The sequence below is a fragment of the Amblyomma maculatum genome, chromosome 1 (assembly GCF_055883805.1).
Source record: "Amblyomma maculatum isolate TAMU_Amacu chromosome 1, ASM5588380v1, whole genome shotgun sequence".
NCBI lineage: Eukaryota > Metazoa > Arthropoda > Arachnida > Ixodida > Ixodidae > Amblyomma > Amblyomma maculatum.
In genome coordinates, this window is record NC_139344.1 from 433,873,702 (window position 1) to 433,899,372 (window position 25,671).

At 45.9% G+C, this 25,671-nt stretch overlaps 1 protein-coding gene across 1 annotated transcript in view; it reads right to left on the reverse strand.

Annotated features, from left to right (window-relative positions):
* The window catches only part of LOC146209427 (NADPH oxidase 4-like), a 186,018-nt gene that overhangs the window by 6,895 nt on the left and 153,452 nt on the right, over positions 1-25,671 (reverse strand). Inside the window, exons 11-16 of the mRNA XM_084600221.1 lie at positions 20,860-20,922; positions 20,332-20,392; positions 19,759-19,825; positions 15,138-15,257; positions 1,737-1,845; positions 801-878 (exon numbers count right to left, since the gene is read on the reverse strand). Coding sequence (XP_084456347.1) covers positions 801-878; positions 1,737-1,845; positions 15,138-15,257; positions 19,759-19,825; positions 20,332-20,392; positions 20,860-20,922 — 498 coding nt within the window. The remainder of the gene's footprint in view (positions 1-800; positions 879-1,736; positions 1,846-15,137; positions 15,258-19,758; positions 19,826-20,331; positions 20,393-20,859; positions 20,923-25,671) is intronic.

Consider the following 25,671-nt stretch of genomic DNA (forward strand, 5'->3'; position numbering starts at 1 on the left):
TGCGCAAAAGATAATTGCAGTAATATATTTTTAAATCAAGTGCGAAAGCAGATAAAATACAGGATTCTACTTTCCATTATTGCAAATATCTTGTTCTTTCATTAAGCTTCATTAGTGTCCCTCTATGAGCAATTCTCTGCGTTTTCTTGGGTCAGTAAAAAGGTAAAAGTTAAATTGGTTCACAGGAAGGGAAAGGCGCAGTAACTGTCACACTTGCTCTGTGGACACCCGAACCGCGCCGTAAGGGAAGGGAGGAAGGTGGGAATGAAAGTGGAAAGAGAGAAAGAGGAACCGTAGTGGAGGGCTACGGAGTAATTTCGACCACCTGGGGATCTTTAACGTGCGCTGACATCGCACAGTACAGAAGCAATAAAATTGTGCATATTAAGTATTTTTTATCATAAACGTCATTCATTGTTTATTCAAAATACATTTTTTCGCCGCTTGACACGCCAAATCTGCAAGCAGATTTTGCGTGTTCGAAAAAACTTCGAAAGTTGCTTATGGGAAAAAGGAATTTTTTTCTCCAATTTACTTTATCAAAACCGTATTCACACAACCAACAATTACCCAAACTTTGTTCTGCCGCTTTTGGGGTCTCGGACGTTTCGCATGGAATGACCCTTATGCGATATTGAAGACATTAAATTTTGTACGCATGAGGATACAATATTTAGGTAGAGGACGTGAGATTATGGCACTGATTGGCGATAAAAACTTAAAAAACAAAAACTTGCGAAGCGGTAGTTTACTGCTCTTCGTCCTCACATGCAGGTGGAGAAAGTATGCTACGCACTTACCGAAACCGTCTCGTGAGGATTGCCTTGCGTAACATAAAGCTGCATTGTGAAGAAATCTGGTAAATTCTGTTTCCACATCTGTGAAAGGAGAAAACAAAACTAAGTAACGTATCATTGACAATAGGAAGCCAGGAATTGATAGAAAACGACTAAACAAATAGAATAGAGCGATTGGTGTTTGGCGGTAGAGCACTGATCTTTCTTGGTTATAATAGGGAGGTATGGAAGCCCAGCGCAAAATTTTTACGACTAGACACTTTCTGAAACAAAGGGCATGCTAATATTGAAAACAACTTAATCGGCTCCCGTGCGACATAGAAATCGCTCTATTGATTTTATTCGTAATTAGTTACAGATTTTAATGGTTTTAAAAAATGAGTTCTTAACTTGGAATCCGGCTTCTATACAGCATCGATTTAAGGACTTCTAAAAAGCGTCATTGCGCTGTTTAAAATTATATCGTCAGAATCTTGGAGCCGGACATTCGCTGCAAATGATGCGAATTTTTTTTTACTGCTTTCTCGAGCCAGAGCAAAACTTCTCTCTCCTGCATTTGGACAGAAATAGCCAAACTATAGACACTGTTCAGTATAACTCACCCAGCTAGTAGCATATTCGTAATGCATGCCAGGAGAAATGCTCACAGAGTTTTGTTTTCGCATTCGGTCGTGAAAGACGAAAGCAAGAAAGGCCAATTTAGTTTCACACACCACACGTATTTCTTGCAATACGTGCAAAGCCATGAAACGGAGCCTAGAGTTCTTTGAGAAAGAAACTGCAGGCCATGCTATATCGCCCAGTGCTCTAATTTTGCCCACTACAAAAATGGCAGAATTGCAAATTACGAATTACACCAGACGTAATTTAGCACGTTGAAACGAATGCGCGATTTGGGTCCAATTTTCAACTTGAAATATCATTTAGTCAATTTTCTACCTCGTAATGCAGATTCGTGAGGTGGTCTGCAAATGTGGCGAACATGCTGACGCTTCTGCTGACCCACACCAGGTGGAGGCGTTCAACCCGCAGCAGGGCCTTCGACGAACTGCAGTGCAAAGAGATCAGGGTGTGCAGTCTGCTATCACTGGCTGCATGGCTGTTCATTTGACGGTAGTTGGTTCTTCACTATATGTTTATTCCCAGCTTCCACCACATGTATAAAGAGAACAGAGTGTACTGATCGCGACCAGTGAGTGGGCATATGGTGGTTACAAAGACTGGAAAAGCTCAGTAGCTATTTTACTAAGAAGGCGCATCTGGATAGCGGTGACTCTGGGGAGGATGGAGCAAGGGATTAAAACGAAAGGAAGGAAACGACTAACCGATATGTAGTGTACTATGATGATTTCAACCGCCTAAAGTTCTTTTCACACGGTGGCACCAAAAAGCAGCACGGATGTTTCTGATTTTGCCGCGCCGCGGTGGTGCAGTGATTAAGGTGTCCAACTACTGTGTCAGAGTACCCGGGTTTGATGCCGACCGCCACCGGCTGCGTTGCCGTGGCGGCGAAATGAAGAGGAGTTCGTGTGCTGTGCGATGACAGTGCATGTCAAAAATCCTCAGGTGGTCAAAATTACTCCGCCGCCCTCCACTACTGCACCCATCCCTTACGGCGCGGTCAGGTGTCCACAGAACGTGTGACTGATTCCGCACCTTTCCTTTCCTGTGACCCAATTATTATCGTTATCATTCAGATTTTCTATCTACACAGATACAAAACCGCCTTTGTGCTATATGGTTTCTACGCAAGTAAATGGTATTGTACGAGGTGCGGCAAATATATATGTGTAGTTATAGGACCAAGTACTTCATCTGAAGCACAAAACATGGCTGCGGCTCAACTCGCCTAAGCCAGGATTAAAATGAGAAATCCCTAGTTGTGGATGAGGGTGTCTGGTTAAATTAATACATATCCTGGAATACACATATATTTCTAAACTTGCCACAGATCTCAGCTAAAGTGTTGGCTGTCTCTACAGATCAGTGACCGTTTACTCGTTTCACTAAGGCTCAGACGAAGACAATGCCACTTGTCGAAACGTTTGCTCAACCTGCGAACTGAGGCTTCCCCCCTCTACCCTTGTTCTGTGCTCCTACATACCGTGTAAGCCATCTTCTTCCTCTCGTTCTACCTAACCGTATCTATGTATTATGCTATATTTTTATATTGTGCATTGATGTGCGGCACCACAACTTCCAGCAATTATCAGAAGCTTTTCATATTGCAAAAAAGGCATTCCGAGCTATTGAGAGTTGTCACGGCAGACCGGAAAACTTATCAACATCACCTCTATACCAAAAATATAATTTACTTAAGGCTAACCGGGTCTACATATACCGCTTGTTACGACATATCCATAGCAATAGGCTCTTCTCCGTCTCTCCTAGCCGATTTCCTAGTAAATACCCTCTCAGACAACAAAGCAACTTCATCCAAAAAGCACGGGCATATTACGGTAAAAAGAAGCCTAATTACCAGATTTCAACTGCTGTCAATAACCCATCGCTATCTTCCATGTTCCATCTCTCTAAGATTTAAAAGATTCGTAAAAAAAGCATTTGATACTCCCAAACGTGCAGTAATTCCTTGCGTTTGGTTTTGTTTTATCATGCCGTGTTACTGCCCGAATTTTGTCCAGTATTTTTTGCCATTTTTTGTTGTTCCTTTTTGAGTGTACAGCATACATTTTGTTCTTCTGTAATTTCTTTGCAGTTTTTACTCCAGTATATTGAATTATCACGTTTGGTCTAATGATCTATTAGCATTTGTTTCGTGCGTTGCGCTCTGCTACGTACTGTGTAGGGAAATGTTACCTCGTCATGCCTAACAGCCTTTTGACACACTTCCTTCTTTTATTCTTGAAAGAGAAATGAAGTGAAGTGAGCCCGAGTCGTTTCCCTGTTTTTCTTATCGCACCTTCTTCGCCGCCTTGCGTCGTCCCTTTGCAAGTCTCTCCTCTCGCCCTTCGGGAGTTTCTATCGCTCGTTTAGCTCTCACAGCTTCATTTTTCCTATGTGCTGCTTCTTCACGATGAGCAATGTCGGCAGGATGAGTATATTCGGCTTTTAGGCGAGCGTAGCGAGTGCTCCCACTAAGCGTTGTTGCTAAAACACTCTTCACTAGATGAGGCAGAGATGGCGGCGATTGCCCTGGCAATCACAGATCCATTAAGCAGAATAATCATCACAGATTATAAAACAGCAATCAAAGCCTATGACAACGGTAAGGTGTCCGAAGAGGCCGGCAAAAATCTGCAAGCAGGCAAGGAGAACGTACCCACGTGCCCAACGACCTAATTAAAATAAAATGGGCACCCGCGCATGTTGGACTCACAGGGAAAGAGATCGCCAACGAGGTCGCCCGTGGACTCACTCACCGGGCCCCAGCGCGGACAGAGTATTCCCTGTCCGAAAGGCGAGGCTTAACCACATACATAGATATTCTAGAACACTACAGAATGGCCAGAAGAACCTTCTCACCCCCCCCCCCCCCTCATAGATCTGCCACAAAGAAGGAAGAAATAATCTGGCGAAAACTGCAGACGGGCACGTTCCCAACCCCGTATATCCTACACAAATGGCATCCTGAGGTGCAATCTTCCTAATATAAAATCTGTGCACGCATAGATACCCTAAACCACATTCTCTGGGCTTGCAGAGCGTTACACGGGATTTGTGGAGATAAACAGTCATGGGAATCCTCCCTTCACAGCCAGGAAAAAGAAAATCCAAAAGCAATTAAGTCATCCGTCAAGCCCAGGCCGCCGCCGGACGCCAACTGATTCCTGCCGACGTCTAGAGGGGAGATAGACGGCGAAAGGGGGAGCTGCGTCTCACCCGATCATCGATACTCTCTGACAGGTGCAAATAAAGTGCTCTCTCTCTCTCTCTCTCTCTCTCTCTCTTTATCATCCATGGCATAGTACTACAGGCTCACCGCTATTCTCAGCGTTATATATAGGCCGTTTCAGGCAATGGGCTGCTCCACGGCCTATATTCCCTACTGCGGCGCAACTGAAGAGCACCGCGCATGCGCAGTGAGGTGCATAGCTAAGCGATGGCGTCAAGAGCGGCGCACCGTGGAGACCGGCGATATGTACCGGTACGAGTGAAGTTTGACCAATACATAGCAAAGAAGAAACGTGTGTGGTGTAGAAGAAGAATCAAATCAGCAGCGTGTGCCACACGTGCAAAGATTCAGCGGGCGGCGAGCAGGCCGAGCGCCGCTAGGCATGCGGCTTAAGGTTGTCTGAAGGTCAAACTGCGGCGTACACGACATGCGCTTGCAGCTAGCCCAGGGAAGCTTCTGCTTCAAAATTTGAATAGATCTACAATAGATTCGCAAGTTGGATCAAAGCATTACAACAAATATATCTAGGAATACCTCAAAAGAACATATAGCATATAGTATAGTGGCAGCAACTAGAAATTTCACATTTCCGCAAGTTTATCCTGCTTATCATATGCCCGTGGGAAAAGTGTATAGGCAAGTTTTTTGGTTTGGTTTTTTCCGATGGTTTACGAAAGAATTTACTTCTACTAAATATAGGTTTCTTTAAGCACAGGGATTTTTTTTTTGTCTAGGATTTACGAAAACAATTACGTCTACAAAATATAGGTTCCTTTAGATGACCACCGTAATGGTGTCGCGCAGGATCGCTTATGACATATCTCCTCTTGTCCACTAACTGCACAGGTGCAGGATTACACAACGCAAACTCCTCCACCTAACAGAACTAGCGCTTTCGGAACATGAGCACTACATAAACATGCGATAGTCCTTAAGCAAAAACACAAAACACGGCCCAACGCGCCTTTCATCTACATCTCCAGCGTTATGCTACTGACAAAATCAGCAACACGCACTTTTCTGCTTTCCAAGAGAGCAGTGCATGTTGTCCTTAAAGCCACTTCACATGTTTTAAGCCACTATAAACCATCGCCTCTTCGCCAGACGTTTACGCACAACAACTTCATATGCGCTGTAGTTGCGGCAGGGGTACTGCTTTCTGAAGCCTAGAGACGAAATTTTCGCTCGTCTATTTCCTGAGCGCATATATATTTTCTTGCGAGTTTTCCTGAGCATGTCTTTTTAAAAGGGGTTCGCTGTGCAGTTACTTAAATGTCTTGACTATCCGAGCTATCCAAAATAAGACAATATTTGCTTCTCAAGCCCGATGTTTTGCTAATATGCGTTCATTCACTTCGCACTTGACATGTGTGTGTTTTCTCCCACCATGAAGCCACTTAGTGCAACATGTACGGCGTAAAAGTAGTCTGAACTTGGGAAAACAGTGGGTGGGTTGCTTAGAAATATTTGTTGCGTTGCTTTACTCTATAGGTCTTTTAAGGCGCAGGTGCATGCTTTCTTGCCTCCTCCGCGGTTTGTTCAGAAAAGTTTTCTTTCAATAGCTGCAAGCAAGGCGTATTTTGCTGAGCTAAGCGATCCCAATCACGTTCCAATACATTTTTTTTTTCGCATTCGAATCACTTCCGAACGAACCATTTAAATGCCTTGTTTCCACGTTCTTCCTCCTTAAGTTCATTTGATGTACTTCCTTTGAATTTTAGGCTGCTTTATACTTTCTTTCGATAAAGTGGTTTCCTTGCACTCAGTCTCTATGATACTGACTTGCATTATTTTTCTCATGTGCTTACCTTAAACTTTGATATTTCTTGTCGACTTGGTATAATTCCTCTAATTTAGAATTTACCAACAGCGTCATGTAGTGGTGACGATGGCGAAAAAAATTAACAAAAGGTTTCCCTAAGAGTGACTCATTATTGCGCAGACTTGCACCGGCAAATTCATAGCAAAACCCGTCTTCAACCGTCACTGAACCACAAATCCCTGCTGCATTCGGCAGTGCTGAATTTAAATTCGGCGAAATATCTAGATAAACCAGCCAAATGAAACTACAACAGCCCGGAACAACACAGAAGCAACCGCGTTTCGCTGTCATCTTCCAAACTCCTGCTGCGTCCTGCACTGTAAAGTAAGTGATAAAACAACGTCTCGGTGTCACTGAGCGTGAAAATAACATGGAGAATACGATCCTTCTTAGTACTGAAAGCGAAATGATAATTCTTTGATATTAAATGATGAAAGCGAAATGATAATTCTTGTTGGCTGACACAAATATTACAATGGTTAGCGGCATTACTACTACGGTAAAAAACATTGCCACAACGTTCCAAAATAAACGGAAGGCTTCGAACAAGAAATTCAAACACTAACGGGCTTTTAGCGCCGGTGTATGACTTAAAGCGAACAACATAACCGATTTCTGGGTCCGGACTGTACCCCTGAGATGTTCACGCCATTAGGCATGTCTTCGTAGTCCAGTTGTACGACGCTGCGAAGAACACTGTCCGGGGCAAAGCATCGGCGCAACAGGTTTTCACTAATTCCGCGACGGGGAACAGGCGTCTAAGCCAACACTCAATCTGGCTTATAGTCATCGTCGCGTCATCGTACAGTTTGTAGACTCGGGCGTCTGTCCGTTCCGAGTCCATAATGCGCAGCCGGACGGGTCGTTGGGCTTCCTCTGCACGCTAGAGGAAGGCGGCAACGTCGAGGTTGTCTTCATCTGTCACGTTCAGCAGCATTGCGTCGAGCGTTGTCGTGGTTTCCTTGGCATAAACGGGTTGAAACAGGGTAGATTTAGTTGTCACCTAGACGGCGTTAGTGTAGAAGAAGACCACGCAGAATAGAATGGTGTCCCAGGTCTTGTGTTCGGCGCAGACGCACACGACTATCGTGTCAGCAGTCGTTATTTTTTTTTTTAGACCTTCTTTATGTCCTTAAATAGACATAGTTAAGTGGAGAAATATGGGAGAGGCCTTCGCCCTGCAGTGGGTATAGTCATGATTATGATGATGATGATGATATGTCCTTTGGTCCGAGGATGATAGGCTGTTCGTCGGCGGCTTTATAAGCGTAGTCTATAGGATTGCGTGGGTATATAAGCCGCCGTAAACGCTGCGATGAACATTTCTGGTGAGCCGTGACGTATAAGATTTGTTCAACAAGGAATTTTGTGACTTCCACAGCACTGGTAGCTGGCGAGACTTTGCTTCAGCATAGCCGGTATGGTAGTCCCTGACAACGATGATTCGTTAGTTGCCCGTTGATGGAGTTGGGATGGGGCCGAGATCCATTTCAGTCTGTTGAAAGCGCTTCATCGAATGTGGTATATGGTTCACTATAGTCCAACTGGTCTTGCGGGTTGGTCTTGCGTCACTGACATCACGGCATGTGTTCACGTATATATGCAGCATGGGTGGTAAACCGCCAACCCGAGATGCCCTCCCGCCGGCTCATGCTAGGACACTTGCAGAATTTCTTTGCTTAGGTTTCGGGAACACGAAAAGCGGTCCTGTCTGCGGTGAAGTTCTTCACGAGGACATCATTGTTTAAGGTGAAGGGCGATAACTGACAACTGATGCCAGCACTGGGGAAGCGGTCTTGCCTTCCTAATGATAAATTCAATTTTGCAGCTTAGAATCCGAACGCCGCTGCTGAGCGAAATTTCTGACGTTTACCAGTACAAAGAAGCCTTTCATCTTCATTAATCGGAACAGTCTGCGTCGGAATGCTTACAACTAGAGTTGTAGACCACAGAGATTTCAAACTCCTGAAGACGCAGGCTTCATCGAGCAATATGTCCGTAAAGATCGTTCAAATTCGCGAACCAGCAAACCGCTTCGTGTTCGCATACGTAGCCTGAAAGTTCGACCGTAAAGGTAAGGGCGGGACATCGAAATAGCCCAGACTACCACGACCACTCCTCCTCGGTCGTCGAGCAATTGGCTTCAGCCTTTGAGAGGGACCTGTTGGCGTCAGCCATGACCTCAAACGTTCGGCACTATTCTGAACGAGAACGCCACCACGACCCACACTGCTTGCGTCGGTATAAATTTCAGCCTCGGCATTTTCATCAATACAGTGGCGCAGGACATCCATGGACATTTTCTCCTGTGAACGTCGAGCGAATCAGATCGCCGAAATTTGATGACGTGGCTGGACATAGGATGGACACGTGGGATGAACCCGGTATTTTTATACCGAAAGGCACACTACGCTACCGGTCGCGCATTTCGCGGTGCCTGAAAAAGAGCGACAGTGCGCATGCGCCAAGACCGGTTTTCGCAAAAGATGCGCCGCGTGTTCGGCCCGTAGCTGCACTCGCTACAGGGGAGGGAAAGGGTGGTAGCGGCATCCCAGTAGATTCGCACGCCGGCGCGGAGAGGATGAGAAGGGTAGTTTACGCCACTGCGTATGCGCGCGTCGCCGCGAAAAGCTGACCGAGTGGAGCAGGAAAGCATCTGCTGGCATCGCATGTTCACGGCATAAAAGTGTATTCTGCAAAGCCGGTGTACTTTGATGCGTTCAAAAGAACGCTGCTGTGTTCGGTGCAACGCTCGGTCGCCCGCAGCTAGAGCTTTAGCTCCACATTTAGCATTGAACCCGATAAACTTTTTCCATTGGTACGCCGTTTTTCAAAATTCGACTTATCCGACGTAGCTTGCGAGGCGTTCGCAGAGGTTCACCACTGATAAAACAGTGTGTTTCTACCCCAACAGTTTCGGCAAATCCAAGCTGCCAAGTTGCCCGAGTGTGACTCGTGCGGTCGTTAGTTTTAGCCACTATGTTTCCCATGTCTACACACTCCCCGCACCAGGACAATTGGCGTCCCATGAGCGTATGCTTGTAGTATGGCAATGAACTGTTTGTCACAATTAATTTTGTGCTGCTATGTAGGTGTGCGAAAAAAAGCATATTTTAAGGTTGTACACTGCATGGTACAAGTCGCTAGGCAACAGCGTTAAACTGCAAATTTACTCCTCGCTATTTCCTCTTAAATATTTGATTTTCTACCATATAACGAAGTCCAGTGGTGAATATCTTCCGCTCATATGTGACGACGGTTAAGCGAGGACCGTTATATCGGCTCTCGCTAACCATGAACCTACGCGTGTTTAAGCTCTATGTATTTAACAATAAGAAAAAGCTGCAAGCTGGGAACTTAATTGTCTTCTCCGCCCCCAATTACTAAAGAACATCTCTGTTCGAGCGCAAGCGGATCATTCGCGCTTCCCACTTTCCGGTTTTATATAAACTCCCGTATTGCGATGAAGCGCGTCTTCGCCAGAACAGGTTCAACGGCTTGGTGATCATCGCCGCCGCTCCAGCGTAGGCCTTTAATGCATTCGGCATACCTTTTGCCGTGGCTAGAAGGTAGGAACTAAAAAGGACTTAATGAGACGCGTCCTATTCGTTTTGCCTGCATGTAATGAAGAGCTAAGATTGCATTCCATGCGAATTACAATGTACTTTGGACGGGTGTTATCCACGGCGATGTAGGTGTTGTGCCGGCGCTCGATATTCAGATAGCAGTCCAGGGTCGAGACAACGCAAATGCTAGGCATAATTCGCTTACAATACGAGAAGATCGAGGTGCCCGTCTAGTAAGAAGGGAAAGCAGTTCGTGAATGAGCGTATACATTGATTTTTGAAGTTCGTGTACGTCGCGTCGCCTGCCGCCGTCGCTTGCATGCAACCCCTGCGCGTGACAGTGGTGCTCGCCGCACACAACCCTGAAAGAAGTAAATGATATGCGTCGTTGTGAGAATACCACTACGTTAAAATCGGCGAACCCTTTACGCCTGATCGTGGGCGGCGAAGGCTGAGCATATGGCTGAGCTTCATGTACGCACAGCAAGCAGAATGCGGACATAACGTTATACGTTCTTTTAGCCATGGGCGCATATCGAAGTCCGCCTTATCTTTATCGAGAGTCGAATGAGTACGTCGGGCGTATCTTTAGACACTGGTTTTATAAAAGTGCTAAAAGACAGCAGGTGCCCCTAGAGGCCGGTGACTGTAGGGTAGTTTCTTGAATGTCTCATCTTCTAACACTTCCCATTTAAAGGATACATCTTACTGTGGAAGCTCCATAAATGATTGGGCGGTGTGTGAAAAGGTTCGTTCCTCCCAATTTGCCAGTGTCCAAAAATTCGGCGCACAGATTTCGTATCCCCATACCGTGGAAACTATACGGTCGCAGCTGTTTTCTGCGGGTCAGGGAGAACTGCGTCGATGCTTACGGTATGATTCAAAAAGAGCAGCTTCTCGTAGGCGATGTAAACTTTTTTGTGCTCAGCGGGGTTCGCCCAGAGGGCACCGTGTTCGTTAATAACAAAACGATGCTTAGCTTACGAAGCTTGACGCACCTTTGATAGTGACGAAGAATTCTCTCTGTAGCACTGAAGAAGGGTGATTACACGGTCTTCGCTGCCAGGTACAGACCCTTCTTCAATGCTACATCATCGGGGCACTGCTGGGCTAATATCGAATGTGGGCCGGTAGCCTTGATTAAGAGCATCTTCTTATGTTTGGTCAGTGAGGGCGAAGACGTCCAGGATGTCTGCAAGCGTTCCGAGGATAGCGATCGCCGTGCTCGTGTTGAGACGTTAGTATCCATCGGTGACATTTATCACCAGCACGTGAGCTTGTCCCTTCCGGAGAGGAAAGATGCGGCTTGAGATACTGAGTCCTCCCTCCAGAGCAACTGGGTGTTTGGCAGTATTGATGTCTTCAGTGCCCACGCGAACGACGACATGGGGGGCGGTAGGCTGTTCGGCTGGTAGGGAGTAAGGGTCACGTTTCAGGAACAGGTTGGAATCGACGAGGGCTTGGCTTCGGACGACGTGGTGATGAGCCACGTAACGAGGTGGCATAGCCCATGGCTTGTGGTTTTTGCATAGTAACTGCCAAAGACACGGTGCCACCTAGCCTGTGTGGTGCAGTGGTTAGGGCGCTCGACCACTGTGCCCAAGGATGCGGAATTGAATCTCAGCCGCGATAGCCGCTTTCCGATGGAGGTGCAAAACTAGGTGCCCGTGTGCTGTGCGATGTCAGTGCACGTCAAAGACCCCAGCTGGTCAAAATTTCCGGAGTCCTCCCCTACGGCGTCTCTCATAGCCTTTGTCTCTTTGGGACGGTAAGCACCAAAACCAAACGAAACTAAAGGCAGGGTGGCAAGTGCCTGCTGCACTGCTGCACTTCATCGCGCATAACTTCCGCAAGCTTCGGTATCTGAGGCTACTATTGGGACGATGGTATCAGTCGGCGCAGTTGTCAGACAAGTTTCTGAGTTACTGCCCGTATTAGCGTCCGCTAGTTGTCCGCACTAACGGATTCAGCGTAGTATACCAACATACGGAGAGTGCTTGAAATGGACGATTGTAGAGACGCATTCGGGTGTTCATGGTCACCTCGATGTTGAATCCTTATTATGAACACTCTGCCACAGATCTTGCGGGTTTGTCGTGAGAGCTACAAATATTGACACCTTGATGCCTCGTATTAAAATTCCCCTTTATTTACTTCAGCCACTTCAGAGTCAGCATGGCTTAAGTCACTCATTAATGCCTTCGACATAAGCGAGCACGGGCTCGTTCGGGAGTTGTACCCAGAACTGCAATAACGACTGAGCTCTTAATTACCATGCTTGTGCAGGCCTTCAAACTCAAAGCACTAACAGATCATATTGTATGTTGAACCCACATGGCAACCATTGTACTTATTTTTTTTTGTATAATCCACCCCTTATGTAATACCCCCACGGGGGTCCTTAAGGTAATAAACTGAACTGAACTGAACTCCTTGAACACGTCCAAGTCCTTCACCTGATCCTCGTAATTCTCAAACCAAGCTCCCCTGTTTGAAACTATATCCCTGTACTACTAGATCTGCCTCATCTTCGCTGCGTCGTTACAAGCATTCAATGTTGCCACACATTGTAAGAGGTCAAGACCATCTTCTACGCCTTTCTCAGGCCGCTACTGAAAAGGGGGGGTCTCTCAGGGCTGAACGAAGCCAGAGGCGTGATCTGTTTGAGGGCTGCATCTTGGGAGGATGTCAGGTAGCTGCGATTAAGCCACGCTATCAGATGTCTTTCGTAGTGTGATTTCGCAGAGCCACAAATACAGAGACTGCGATTGTACTGACTTGAGCTCGTTATTTGCTCATGTACGCACGCAAACGAGTTAGACATTTGGGTTGGAGCAATAGCAGCAAGCGCGTTTGTCGGTGAAGGAACTGCGAATTCCCGGTGCTCTTGCCAATGCTTAATTTATTGTCGGGGAATAAACACGGCTTGTAACCTAAATATACATCACTAAAAGTGTCTACCACAAAATGGATCAAGGCGTACGTAGATGCGAGTAGCTGCAATCATCCGAAATGCATCTCGACGCATCTTGAGCGAAAATAAAATGATAAAGCAGCTTCCGCCCGCTTCGCTCCTGCAGAAGCAAACAGAATAATATGCTCGCGGCGCTACCTAGACAAATCTGCGCGTTAAGAGCATTTTGATAAGGCCGCATACCTTATCAGTAAGCCGCGGTTTAGCGGGCATATCTATTTCTTTTCATGTGTTAAGCTCTTAATTGTGTCATAATGCTTTTGCGCCAGCCCCGTTGCGGTGGCGCATTGGTTAGGGTGCTCGAGTGATGCACCCAGGGATGCGAGACCTAATTACGACCGGAGAGGCAACTTTTTAATAGAGGCGAAAAGCAAGGTGCCCGTGTGGTAATCTCAATGCACATTAAAAAACCGCAGGCAGTCAAAATTTCTGGGGCTCTCTATCATGGCGTCTCCCATGGCCTTAGTTGCTTTGGGACGTTACATCTCATAGACCAGCGCTACCACTCTAACAAATAGTGTATGGCCAATATTAGCCTTATCAGTGTGTCGAAGCTACACCTGAGACAAAGATGAAATGCTTGTGTGCCTTGGTTTTTCACAGGTTACCTTTTTTTAAGATTGAAATCCTGGCAGTGCTACTTTATACAATTGCATATCTTAAACGGCCTCTGAATAAGTATGTGCAGAGCAACATTCGATTGCAAGAAATGAATAGAGTATTCCAGTCAAATTGTACCGCTTCACATGCAGCGTATAATTTAGAAATTGCTTTTAAAATGAGTACCGCTCCCATTCGGTCAGGGTGACAAATAACCACGCGCTCCCTCCACGATGACGTCAGGGGCTTCCTGGCTGCGCGAAATCACTGAACACGCGCACCCTCTTCGATGACGTCATTGGGGCTTTCTAGGTGCGAGCAATCACTGGACGCTATCAAGTGACGCGGGTGAGTCGCGCCGTGTTGGGGAGCTCGCGCAACTTTTCTTCGTTTTTTTCTTCTTGCTAGCCAAGCTGGCACCGCACTGATTAAGAGAAGGAGAATGTAATCCTCGATCGCCTATCAGGTCAGTGCTATTGGAGCTTGCTTAATGTATTTTTCGTTGCGGAGAGGACTGACGGAATACCTATAACACGCGCGCGTGTTCTTGTTTTAGTAGATAGATCTCATTTGCCCTTTAAAAAGCATCGCATTTAACGGACAGGGACTAAAGTAGATGAGCCTTCTCGTCAAATTCATGAAAAATACCTATATCACGCAAAATGTACATCACCAAACGTGACTGGTGCTCACGTTGTATATATCGCACTGAAAAATCTACATCTTGCGCAACTTGTTTTACATGCTAAGGTAAATAACAAATCTTTCTTTGTTTGCCAGCATTCAAATGGTGTTCAAAACAATTTTACTGGTTGAAATTGGCATGATTCTGAACATTTTTATAAATCAGACTTTTTTTATTACAGCCCTGTTCTTTAAGTGTTCTTGTAAATAGAACTTGTTCAGTTTGTGCAGCCATCTTATATTATTCTTGATGTCTTATTTCTATGGGCAAATGGCAGTCGATGGGCAATTGTGTTCTTAAATGTCTGAAAATCCAGGTGATTATTCATGTTGCAGGCGTGCCTTACCTTGAGCGAAACTACTGCTCCTCTCGCCGTATATATGGGATGCGCACTAAGTGGACGCCAGGCCCTAATAACGCTGCTGACGCCTGTAGGCATAAGTGCGTGGCACAAAGGGCAAATGACTAAACAGATTATTAGAAAAATGTCTTGCAGTTTGTCACTCCTATTTCTGGAAATGCTTGAAATATTTGCACCACAAACATTGATCGAAAGAGTAAACGAATTTCGGAAGTCCTACATAATAACCTCAGCTTCGAAAAGTGTGCCAGTTTCCCACAAAAGTACATAGAGGCACAAATAAAAACTTTCTGATGCTGAGGGGCTCTTCATTACGACAGAGCGCGTTTAACTTTGTCGATCAGGAATGTAGCTGCCATTAATGATCAGCACATTTTATGAACAGTTTATAACGAGAATATTGTTTCTTGTCACGTGCTACCATCTATCTGTGAGCGGCCTGCACATGCAATACTCATTCAATATACTGATAAGCTCACATTATGTGGTTGAAGAAGGAGACGAATGGGGTGATCCCGATGCCTCCGGCGATGCAAATCGTGATAGCGTTGCGCCCAATCCTTTCTGACCTGCTGCAGAATGGACCGTCAATGTACAGCCTGGAACGAAAGCAAAAACACAACATGTGATAGCAAACTTTACCTATACTCTGCTCTCTATGCACTGGTCACTTTTTTTTACCAGGACCAAGGTGAGCCTGGCATAATGTATAAATCAACTGCACTGCTCCTTTGTATCAACATGAAGGCCCGTCACGCTTTGTCCCATGCAATTAATATCGCACTAGTCAGAATATATTGGACATAATGATTTGCAATAATAAAAAATGAAAGCCAATAAGTATGGCATAGTTGACTTTTTAGCAACTAAAACTATTTAGAGTACATTTCAAAGAAGAATATGATATACCATAGACTGGAAAAGTTGCATAAGCTCCCATCGAGATTCGAGAAACAATTCCAAAAATAGCGTGGTTACAACATAAATAATACTTTTAGTAACACACTGCCATTAACACTCCTCCTTCATCGGCACAACCTGCATACTGTAATAAAGTTGCTTGGCACAAGTGATTAAGTGTATGAATATTCAACCTTTTTCACCTAAAGCTATGACGTCGCTCGGCACTTGTCAGGTGAGCTACCTTTTTTCTAAATAATCATTCATGCTTTTCTTTATTGCTTTATCACGCTGGAACACTACATAAATAACCAAAATGGCTAGGGTTCAGTTCGCCTGAACCTTGTTTACAGTGCGGAAGATCGATTAAGCACGGTCAGACATGTTTTACTGTGGGTTAACTACTCCACGGCTGTCTGCGAGAATCAAGGAAAGGAAAGGCAGCTGAATCACTGGTTCCAGGTGTAAATCCTCCATGGCTATCACCGAACCTCAAGGACACCAGAGTCGGATATAGACGGTGCAAAGGTGTCGAGGTCATTTCGAAGGCAGCGGTCCCAGGAGGCGAGCCATATGCGCATTGGTGGCGGTGGAGGGAAAGCGTAGGCAGGGGAGAGGCCTACTACTGGGTGAACACTCAGGTCACAATCCACGCTTTCGGTGAAGAACATTGCTTTCCGCAACGACTGTATAGATGATGATGATGATCATCATCATCATCCTGATTATACCCACTGCAGGGCGAAGGCCTCTCCCATATTTCTCCACTTAACCCGGTTCTGTGCTAGCTGCATCCACTTGACCCCTGCGAACTTCTTAATCTCATCCGCCCACCTAACTTTCTGCCGCCCCCTGCTGCGCTTTCCTTCCCTTGGAATCCAGTTTGTTACCCTCAGCGACCATCGGTTATCCTCTCTTCGCACTACATGTCCTGCCCATGTCCATTTCTTCTTCTTAATTTCTACTAGAATGTCGGTAACTTGAGTTATTTCTCTGACCCACTCTGCACGCTTTCTATCTCTTAATGTTATCCCTACCATTTTTCGTTCCATAGCCCTCTGGGTTGTCCTCAACTTAAGTAGAACTCTCTTGGTTAGCCTCCACGTTTCAGCCCCATAGCTGAGTACAGGCAAGATGCAACTGTTGTATACTTTCCTCTTGAGCGATACCGATAAGCTGCTAGTCATAATCTGCGAGTGCTAGCCAAATGCGCACCATCCCAATCTTACTCTTCTTGTTATTTCCTTCTCATGGTCCGGATCTGCGCTTACTACCTGTCCTAAGCAGACATATTCGCCTACTACTTCCAGTATTTCGCTACCTAATGTAAACTGCTGTTCCTTCCCGAGGCTGTTGAACATTATCTTAGTCTTCTGCATATTGATTTTCAAGCCTACCTTTCTACTTTTTCTGTCTAGGTCATCAATCATTATTTGCAGTTCATCCCCCGAGTTGCTTAGCAAGGCAATGTCATCAGCAAATCGCAGATTACTGAGGTATTCTCCATCTACCCTTATCCCTAACTACTCCCATTCCAAGTCTCTGAATACTTCCTCTAAACAAGCTGTGAATAGTACTGGGGAGATTGTGTCTCCTTGCCTAACACCTTTCTTTATGGGAATTTTGTCACTTTCTTTATGCAGAACTATGGTTGCTGTGCAGCCACTACATATATCTTCCAGCACTTTCACGTACGGCTCGTCTACCCCCTGATTTCGCAATGCCTGCATCACCGCCGAGGTTTCAACTGAGTCAAATGCTTTTTCGTAATCAATGAATGCTATGTATAAAGGCTGGTTATATTCCGAGCATTTTTCTATCACCTGATTGATGCTATGGATATGATCGATAGTAGAGTACCGTTTCCGAAACCCTGCTTGATCATTTGCTTGATTGCAGTCTATGGTTGTCCTGATCCTATTAGTGATTACCTTAGTAAATACCTTATATGTAACAGACAGTAAACTGATTGGTCTGTAATTTTTAAGGTCCTTAGAGTCCCCTTTCTTGTGAATGAGGATAGTGTTTGCGTTCTTCCATGGTTCCGATACCGTCGATGACACCAGGCACTGCGTATACAGGGTGGCCAGTTTTTCTAGCACGATATCCCCCCCGTCCTTCAGCAAATCTGTAGTTATCTGATCCTCTCCAGCTGATTTCCCCCTTTTCATAGTTTCTAGTGCTTTCTTGACCTCGTCCTTCGTCACTGGTGGAACGTCTGACTGTTTTTTCCTACCGCCAATCTCATTACGGTCCTGACTACTTTGGCTACTGCAGAGATCTGTATAGAACTCCTCGGCTACTTTGACTATCTTGTCCATATTATTGATGATGTTGCCCGCCTTGTCCCTTATCGCATACATCTGGTTTTTGCCTATGCCCAATTTCTTCTTTACCGCTTTAAGGCTTCCCCCGTTTTTTACAGCATGCTCAATTTTGTCCATGTTATACTTCCTTATATCGGCCACCTTGCGCTTATTGATTAGCTTTGATATCTCGGCCAATTCGATCTGGTCTGTTGGATTGGAAGCTTTCATACTCTGGCGTTTCTTAATCTAATCTTTCGTCTCCTTAGACAGCTTACCGGTATCCTCTCTAACTATCCTACCGCCTACCTCTACCGCACACTCGGTAATGATATTTCTGAAATTATTGTTCCTTGCCTCTAGGGTAATGTCGTCATCCTCAGTTAGAGCTGAATACCTATTCTGTAGCGAGATCCTGAACTCTTCTGCCCTCCCCCTGACCGCTAATTCGTTGATGGGTTTCTTTCTTACTAATGTATTGCGTTCCTTCTTCAGATTTAGGCTAATTCGGGACCTCACCATCCTGTGGTCACTGCATCGCACTTTCCCGATTACCTCTACATCCTGCACAATGGCGGGGGTTGAACACATTATGAAGTCGATTTCATTTTTAGTCTCTCCGTTAGGACTTTTCCATGTCCATTTCCGGTTCTTCCGTTTGCTGAAGAAGGTATTCATGATTCGTAAGTTATTGCGCTCGGCAAACTCAACTAGTAACTCTCCCCTGCTATTCCTAGAGCCAATGCCATAGTCACCTACTGCCTTGTCTCCTGCCTGTTTTTTCCCTACCTTGGTATTGAAGTCGCCCATTAGTACAGTATACTGCGTTTTTACTTTTCGCATTGCCGATTCTACATCTTCATAGAAGCTTTCAACTGCCTGGTCATCATAACTACATGTAGGTGCATAGGCCTGTACAACCTTCAGTTTATACCGCTTATTAAGCATAATTACGATGCCTGCAACCTTCTCATTAATACTATAGAATTCATCTATATTACCCGCTATATACTTATTGACAAGGAAACCTACTCCTAGTTGTCGCCTCTCCGGTAAACCTCGATAACACAGTACATGCCCATCCTTCAGTACAGTATATGCCTCATTCGGCCTCCTAACCTCACTAAGACCTATGACATCCCATTTCATGCCCTCTAGTTCCTCTAACAGCACTGCTAAACTAGCTTCACTAGCTAGGGTTCTAGCATTAAACGTTGCCAGGGTCAGTTTCCAATGGCGGCCTGTCCAGCGGAGCCAGGCTTTCTTAGCACCCCCTGCTGCGTCACAGGTCTGACCGCCGCCGTGGTCAGTTGTTCCGCAGCCGCTGGTTACTGAGGGCCGGGGTTTTATAGAGCTAATCGTGAGAAGTTGCGGCCAATTACTGCACCAGGGTGGCCAACTCCTGTTCTGGTGAGGGAGTGCGTTGCCGGAGGTGTTCACCGGCGTCAGGTCGCACCCCGAACCTGTGTATGCAATTCCATCGACACGCGGATTTTTTTTTCTTTTTTTTTTATCCGGTGGAGAATTGCGCGGCACCGGGATTTGAGCCCCGGTCCTCTTGCATGCGAGGCGGATGTTCTACAGCTACGCCACCGCTCCACTATTGCAGTATTGACGCTTAATAAACACATTGGTGCTGTCACTATTTTCTACAAGCCTCAAAGCAGCTGATGATAGATGATGTTGGTTCACAAAAAAGAAGATCGGCAGTGGCAGAAGAGGAGCCCTTGCGATAAGCAAGTCAATAAATCACATTTCACCCTGTCACCATATTGTGCCGTCTTCTCGCTTTTTGCCGCGTATCAATTAGCAAGTACACGTCTCATTCGTGCCAATATGCAAGCATGGCAACCCGTGCAAAGGCCCCTAATTATTGCTGGTCATACATACTTACTTCGGATACGCAGGCTTATCACTGCTCCTGGAGATTTTTGGTTCTGTAAGCTTCGTACGAAGTACACCTGCAAGGTGGCGGTACAGAAACATGGATAAGCATTTCGAAAGCGCAAGGCTGCCTAAGTTCAAACCATGCAAGCAAAACTGATGCACCTAGTACTTATATGTAGATTGCCTGACTGGGTGCATCAATCATCTTATTGCGAATGTAGCCAGAACGCATTACAAAAGCAAGCACCAGCAGCAGCTGTGCATGTTTACTGTTTAATTATAGCTGTAGTGAGCAGAAGTCAGGAATTAACACGCTATCTAGGTCTGTGTCAAACTCCTTGATGACTGATCTATAATGTTTGTATTTACGACCTGTCTTGTTCTTTGATGCTTCAAACTGTTAGTTATCATGAATACTTTGTGAATGAATGCAGCATTTGGCTATTTTTCCTAAATCCGTTGCAAAGGTGTCGTAATTTTCGCTGCCCTTAAATATCTAGAAGACATATGACCGAATCACTCATTTATCTGAACATTTTGTCATCAGGGTTAAGACGTTCCTAGATCCCAGAACACTTACCTGTCCAGTCACCATTCGCAGTCAAGTGTAGCGTGAATGTGCTATCACCACTTTTGGAACACTGCAGGAAAATCAAGCCAGAATGCCATTGAAACTGAGCTTCAAACGTAACGAAAGATATTAAGCATATTTATTGATCTTCTATGCACACTGTTTCTAGCATAAATATCATATAATAAAGTTAAAGGCAAGATATTTTTCAGGTACGAAATAGTTCCTAACACTCATGTTAAAACATGGTAGACGCGGCTCATAACTGGCCCTTTCCATGTAATAAAAGAAAATTTTCCTCTTCAGATTCTAGTTGCCTGAATTACGCTACATTAAAACAAAATGATGAAAAGCTGTTCATTGTTCATATATGCCTTAATAGAAAAGCACAAAATTTCCTGCAAGGAAAGTATCTATGCGACTACGTCAACCGCTTCTAGTACTCAAGGCAATGATGATCACGCCTAAACTAAAATGAAATCAAATCCAACTCCCCCATTCCAAACTTCCTAAAAGGAAAATATCGCTCCTACTCACTGATGTTACAGTGAAAGGATGCCATTCCAGGAATGAAATCTTCGGACAGTTCAAGAGGACGTACTGTAAAGAAGAGTATGTATATCACTAAAAATTGAAATACGGTAGATACGACAGCAGGCGCTAATAAAACATGTACACTTGTGAGCCGGGATTCCTTTGTAACCTGTAGCACTAAACTTATTGTACACATTTGATGTGCGATTGCGAAGCATGCGCTGGGTACTCTCCTTCACCTATCGGCACGTTTATGCCATGATAAGCGTTACAAAATAGTAAACAATGGTTTCTCGCGCCAAAAACCCTTCAAAATTAACAATATATTGGGGAAACCTACGTTGTGCCTTTAAAGTCATGTCGCGACTCCGTTAATGGCTCCTGTCTGCAGCACTCCATCCGTATAATCATTCACATATACAAGAACTTAGCTACTCACTTAACCATTGATCCCTTAGCGTATGCTTCTTTTTCTCCCAACATACAGAGTTCGTTGAAGCAAATAATATTCTTCATCCGTACCATCATGGCTTCAGGACAGGCCTGTCTACATTTACACAAATTGTTGAGATCATATATGTTTTCGCCAAAGCAGTTAACGACCGAACTCAGACAGACGTAATTATCTAGGCTTTTTGCCATGCTAAAGTGCTTCTAAAACTTAAACATATTCTGTGGAATGGGCTAAGTGTTGAGTGGATCAGCAGTTATTTATCTGACTGCAGCCAATTTATTCAATAAGGTACCCACACTTTGTAAATTGTACTAGGCCTTTCGGGTGTACCTCTGGGCTCAATTTTAGCTCATATCGTGTTCCTTTTAGGTGCGTTGGAGCTTACTTCTCACGTTTGGCGAATTTGGATCGGTTGGTCCCGGTCTCTCATCTGACAACCAATGGCTTACGTTGAAATTTTTTAAGTCCGAAGCAGTTTACATCCTGGTGGGTTGCCACCCAAGCCCCCCAAGATGGCAGGCACCCTACAGTCCATCTTAGGTCACGTGATGCCACCCAAATATGGCGGCCACCCCAACGCCCACGCTACGTAACGTGATGCCGCCCATGATGGGGCCACCCTAGGCCCGCTGACACTGTAGCGCCTCTTGCAAGGGCGAGAACAAAGTGGGCACGAGGTCCAGCAGCACGAGCGCCACAAAGACGTGTCAGTTCTAACCATAAAGCTGTCGGAATTGGTCCTTACTCGCCATAGCTACGACAGATTTGGTGACCCCGCCGATCAGCAGGGCCGGGTATTGGAAATAAATAAATAAATTATTCTGCTTGAGCTGTTCTTGAAACGTCTTCCCCAGACCATGGTCCCCTCGTCGCGGCTGCAGGTGGTGTCCCACTGGATAAACTCGCCGTCCTCGCAGACCATGTCGCGGACTACTCGCGGCACCCGAATCTCAGCGTCGTGACCACTCAGCTTCCAGATTCTACCGCAGACTCTCAGCTTCTGTGCATAGAAAGTTGACTGGAAGCTCTTGCCAGGGCCATCGATGACCTCGCACCCTTGTCACGCCGTTCTCCGACGAGGTTCCGGTCACGCCGCCGCTCCACGGCACCTTTGCGCTTCCCAGAGTTCAAACGATCCGACGTGTCATCCTTCTCGGCTGTGCGCTGGTAACACCGTACTTTCATACACTCTTCCCGCAAACACACCAACCCGTGTTCCTGGTCGGGAAATGCTGCGACTGGTGTCGTGACGCTGGGGCTACGTCGACCCGGCCTTCACTTGGTAGCGTGCAGAGACTCGGGGTTGAAGTAGGATTGAATCTTCGAAGTCGGTGAAATATGAACAAGCAGGTTTAATGGCACTTTGAGAAACTTATTTACAATATTTACACGAAAAAGAAGGGTACATCAGCAAAATGGCAAGCGTTAAGAGTTCATAGCGAGAAGCGACTGGATGAGCCGTTTACCCAGGGCCCAGAGCGACATTTCGTGCTCTGCAGCGTCCTTAAAAACCCCCTATGTCCAGCCCCTCTCTGAAGATGCTGACCAACCAAATCCAGGGCACGCCCCTCAGGTATCGGCATCCAATCGAACACATCACTGCACTGATGGTCTGAAGCACTGACTGGTCCGGCATTCATTCGTTGGGCGTGATCACTTGTTGGCGGGAAAAGCTTGGGAACGGCGAGGAGAGGAGGTACATTTCTATTCTTCAGCAAAGAAACCACAGGCTGGTTCTGACAAGGGGTTTTACTTCTCAGAAACCCGAGTGCACGTGGCGCCGCATAGGGCTCCCAACATTGTCCCTTTTCGACAATTGCAAATCTTTCCTGCATTCCCGGGAAATCACTTAATGGCCGTATGAGTCATGCTCCTTTCTTGTCCTGCACGTCAGCGGACATGTCACTCTGTCGTCTCCTTTGGATAGGAGGCATTCATCACTGGAGGATAGCACTTCTCGACTGGAAGGGTGAACAAAAGAAAGAAAGCACTTCCTGCTATTTCCCGCAGGGGGACGTTTCTTTGTGTTTTTCCAGACGTTCTCTTGACAGGGTCAATTTGGCATTTGCAGGTTGTCCACAAAGCAAAACATGCTTACAAAACAGGATTCCTGGAAACAGGCTCACTTAGAGCCATTGGACCATCACCACATATTCACAAAACTTATCCATGCCCACAGGCGAACAATAGAGCGCGCAATTGCGGATGCTTGGTCGTAACAGCCTCCTCCCCCGCCAGAAGAGTCTCGGAGGGCAGCAGTCCCAGCTGCTGCATGAAGAGACGACTTAATGGCCTGCACGTGAACGCTTGAAGCTCGCTGTTGCTTGTCGCGTTGTCTTGATTGTTGTAGGCCAAATTGCTCGAGCTGTCTGAAACTCAACCACATGTCTAAACAAGCACTCGGCTCCCGTCTGAAGAGACCAGGTTAAAAGAAAACTGCCATTGTTGTTCGAGAAAAGCCCACTCTCAAGACGTTCAGGACCCACGTATTCCTAGAAAACCAAACGTGCTGCTTTACATAGCCACACATATACAAGCGCACGAAAAAAAAAAAAAAAAAAAAAAACCTGATTATCAATTTGGATACATGGTGAGGAACATCTCGGACCGCTTAGAAAGAGCGGCTAAGCGCGTCCGCATTCCCATTTAACTTCCCCTTTTTGTATCTTATTTCAAAATTGTACTGCTGTAAAATCAAGCTCCACCTAAGAAGGCGACTGTTCTTCGATGTCGCAGTTTGCAGCCAAGCCAGGGGACCATGGTCCGTCTCTACGGTGAACTTGGCCCCTCCAAGATAGCACTGCAATTTTTGAATGGCCCATACAATGCAAGCGCATTCTTTCTCTGACGCGCAATAAGCCCTCTCTCTAGAACTCAGTTTTCTGCTCAAGTAGAGCACGGGGTTCTCATTACCGTCGTCATCTCTCTGGCAGAGAACAGCACCTAACCCTCGATCACTGGCATCACACTGGACCGTGAATTCTCGGCCATAGTCTGGAGCTCGCAATACCGGACGGCTAATCAGCACAGCCTTCAGGTTTACGAAGGAGGCTTCCTTTTGTTCGTCCCAGACTACATTTGTCGGTTCTGTCTTGCGGAGAGCGTCGGTCAGAGGGCTAGCCAAAGATGAATAGTTAGGGATGTAGTGATTGTAGTATCCCGTCAGACCCAGGAATGCTCGAATTTCCGTCTTCGTGCTCGGCCGCGGGTAGTCTGCTACCGCAGAAATCTTAATCTCGCTAGGTTTCCTGAAACCTTGACCTACATTGTGACCCAAGTAGTCCACGGTCGCCCTTGCCAGGCAACATTTCTCGGCCTTTACGGTTAGTCCAGCTTGACGCAAAAGGCTCAGTACAGCTCTTAGATGTACCATATGGTCCGCCCATGAGTCGGAAAAAACCGCAATGTCGTCTAAATAAGGCACCGCGAATGTTTCACACCCCTTTAAAACCCTATCCATGAGTCGGGAAAAACAAAATGGAGCATTTTTGAGCCCGAAACTCATCATTGTTGGCTGGTAGCTGCCCGTCGGAGTGACGAAAGCCGCGTATCTGCTGGCGCGTTCAGTGAGCGGTACTTGCCAGTATCCTCGAGTAAGGTCCAGCGTAGTCACATATGCCGCTCTACTGACCTGTTCTACTCTCTCCTCAATATTCGGAATAGGATACACTTGATCCCTGGTGAGAGAATTTAGCTTTCGGTAGTCTACCACAGGCCTAGGGTCTTTACCTGGAGATTCTACTAAGATCATAGGCGAAGCATAATCGCTTTCCGAGGGTTTTATTACTCCCAATTCCAGCATGCGAGTTACTTCCCTATCCAGAATTTCTCTTTGCCTTGGAGAAAATCGGTAGCACCTTGATCGCACTGGCACGTCTGAAGTCAGCTCAATATCGTGCTCAGTCAAATCAGTTCTGCCTGGCCTGTCCACGAAGCAGGCCTCAAACTCTGTTATTATCTCGCCCAGATCGGACAGCTGGGATTTCTTTAGTTCTCCTCTCTGCTCCGTCTTTTTGTGAAGCTCCTGAGCGTTGCTTCCTTTTCCGCTGAGGCAAATCAAGTTATCCCCCATCTCCTCGGGAAGGTTTAACGTTAGATTTACCACGGCTTCCTTCTGCACATAAGGCTTCATAAGATTGCAATGATAAATGCGCACTGCTTTACGCCTATCGGGGATTTTCACTGCGTAGTTAGTGTCAGAAAGCTCTGCAACGACTTTAGCAGGTCCTTCCCACTGTACTTCGAGCTTATTCTTGGGATCATTGGCTTGCTCCATAGCTAAGTCCTCTCGGGTTCCACTTAAAAGTCTCGTGAGATTACTAGACACTGGCGGCAAGAGGTTACTTTCAAGAACGTCCTCA